Raw genomic sequence first — 2,366 nt, forward strand, 5'->3', positions numbered from 1 at the left:
GCCTCATAACATGTGCTCTGGCAGCCTGGAAAGCCAGTGGTGTCCTGGGATGATCCCACAGCTGGGGAGGGGGGAATTCAGGTGAGACCCCCCTCTGCAGAGCTGCTGGAGAGAGTCCAGGGAGGCACCAACATGATCCGAGGGCTGGAGCAGCTCTGCTGGGAGGAAAGGCTGGGAGAGCTGGGATTGTCCAGCCTGGAGAAGAGAAGCTTTGGGGGGAAATAACTGTGGCTTTCCAGGACCTGAAGGAGCTACTGTTTACAAGGGATGGAGGGACAGGACACAGGGAATGGCTTCAAACTGACAGAGGGCAGGGATAGATGGGATATTGGGAAGGAATTCCTGGCTGGGAGGGTGGGGAGGCCCTGGCACAGGTTGTCCAGAGAAGCTGTGGCTGCTCCTGGATCCCTGGAAGTGTCCAAGGCCTGACTGGAGCAACCTGGGCTGGTGGAAGGTGTCCCTGCCCATGGCAGGGGGTGGCACTGGATCCTCTTGAAGGTCCCTTCCAACCCAAACCATTCTGGGATTCTATTTCTCCTTCAAACACGGATATCACACCCCTGCTGTGTGCCCTGCCACACTTTGCTGCCCTCAGTTCTTAGGGAGGTTTTTTTGCTTCCCATTTGTCTAAATAAAGTGTTATTATGGGCAGCAGCCCCTTGATCTGCCACAGCTCAGTGAGATTTGCTCCCATTAAAGCCCCTGGGTCATGCAATAACCATACAATGGCCATAATAAAGGTTTTCCAGGTCCATATGATCTCAGTTACTGCAAATAACTCTTAATTTAACACCATTCTGAAGCACCTCCCCCCAGAAAACATATCATGATTAAAGCACATCCCCTGTAAACACCATCCCAATGTTCTCCTCCCCATTGGAAGGACTCAACCCCTCGACTCACCGGTAGAATTCCCAAATTTTCTTGGCGTAGTACTTGACCTCCTCCTGTGCCATGGTCAGCAGGTGCCTGTTGGCCCCGATCCCGGAATATGTTGCCTGGAAAGCGACTGTCAGGGCCTTCAGCAGCTTGCCCAGAGGGTGCAGGGAGGACTTCAACGCCTGCAGGAGGCGGGAAAATTCAATTCCACACGTCGGCGTTGCCATCAGTGGAGGAAAACACCCCAAAAGGCCCCCCAGCCTCCTCCTGGCAGCAAAGGAGGACAAAGCCCAGAGGTGACAACTGTCATTCTGGGCTGGCTGTGCTGCCACAAGCCCCTTCTCCTCCCCTCAGTGGGCCAAACGTGCTCAGTGGAACTGCTGCTCTGAGGAGATTTGCTGGGATGAGCAAAGAGAACAAAAGGGTTCCCCAGGGAAAGGCTGGGTGAGGGAAAACCACCTGGAAGTTCACTCATCACTTCCAGCAGCTGGAGAACCAAGAGGGAAGCTTTCTCATCGCTTCCTGAGTGGCCAAAAAATGAGTGGCCAAAAAGCACGAGGGACAAGCCTGTTCTTGACATAATTTAGGGAAGTTCTTGAAGCCTCTGGCCACGTTTTACGTGCTGTTAAATTAACAGCAATTTGCCCGGCCCTGTGTCCATGTCTGGTGGCCAAACCTGGATTATTTTAAGCTTTTTACCTTCTCTAAATAACTCTGTATCGACTCCAGCTCCTGGTGCTGGACAAGCTCTTCAAGGATATCTTCAGTTTTCCAGGATATGTCCTCAGTCCCCCTGAAAGGATGAGAGGTGAGGGAGGAAAAAAGAGGTGAGCTTCCCACAAGGAAGCTCTGGGATAAATCCAGGTGGGTATCACAGGTAGATTCCAAAAGGGGCAATAAAACAATTAGAAGGAATGAATTTTTCACTTGTAAGACTCAACCTCAACAGCACAACTTTAAATTGAGGGGTAAAATCCCTCCTCCTGCTTCATGAGAAGGAACAACTGGAAAATGCTCAAGTTCATGACTTTAAAACATGATTTCAATCAGACCCTGATTTAAATGGATTCCTCTGTGGCAACGAGGCTCTGGAATATTCCTACCTTTGGCAGAAGAGATATTCCTGAGATTTCCTCAGCTCCTTGCTGGTTTGGATGTGGAACCCTGTGAAAGACTCCTCCATTTCTTCCTTGCAGCCAGACTGGAGGAATTCCAGGAACTGGTCATAGATTCCCTTCCACCTCTTCTCCACTGGGAACTCCCTGAGGCCCAGCTGACTGGAAAATGGAAACGTGGCATTAGGATTTCCTGGATCCCCCTTTAATCCCTTCAGACCTCACCTTCAAATAGGGGAGGTTCTCCAGGGTTGGGATTAACTCAGGGCTGGAGCCAGGCTGGGAGAGCTGGGGGGGTTCCCCTGGAGAAGAGACAGATCCAGGGAGAGCTGAGAGCCCCTGGTAGGGCCTGAAGGGGCTCCAGGAGAGCTG

General features: G+C 51.7%; 1 protein-coding gene across 5 annotated transcripts in view; it reads right to left on the reverse strand.

Annotated features, from left to right (window-relative positions):
* ALS2CL (ALS2 C-terminal like) overlaps positions 1-2,366 on the reverse strand; it is a 71,880-nt gene that overhangs the window by 11,286 nt on the left and 58,228 nt on the right. For all 5 annotated transcript variants that reach the window (XM_017830046.1, XM_017830047.1, XM_017830048.1 and 2 more), the window contains exons 17-19: positions 1,983-2,156; positions 1,579-1,672; positions 904-1,061 (exon numbers count right to left, since the gene is read on the reverse strand). In XM_017830046.1, the coding sequence (XP_017685535.1) occupies positions 904-1,061; positions 1,579-1,672; positions 1,983-2,156 (426 nt within the window). The remainder of the gene's footprint in view (positions 1-903; positions 1,062-1,578; positions 1,673-1,982; positions 2,157-2,366) is intronic.

This window comes from Lepidothrix coronata, unplaced genomic scaffold (assembly GCF_001604755.1).
Source record: "Lepidothrix coronata isolate B3197 unplaced genomic scaffold, Lepidothrix_coronata-1.0 Scaffold173, whole genome shotgun sequence".
NCBI lineage: Eukaryota > Metazoa > Chordata > Aves > Passeriformes > Pipridae > Lepidothrix > Lepidothrix coronata.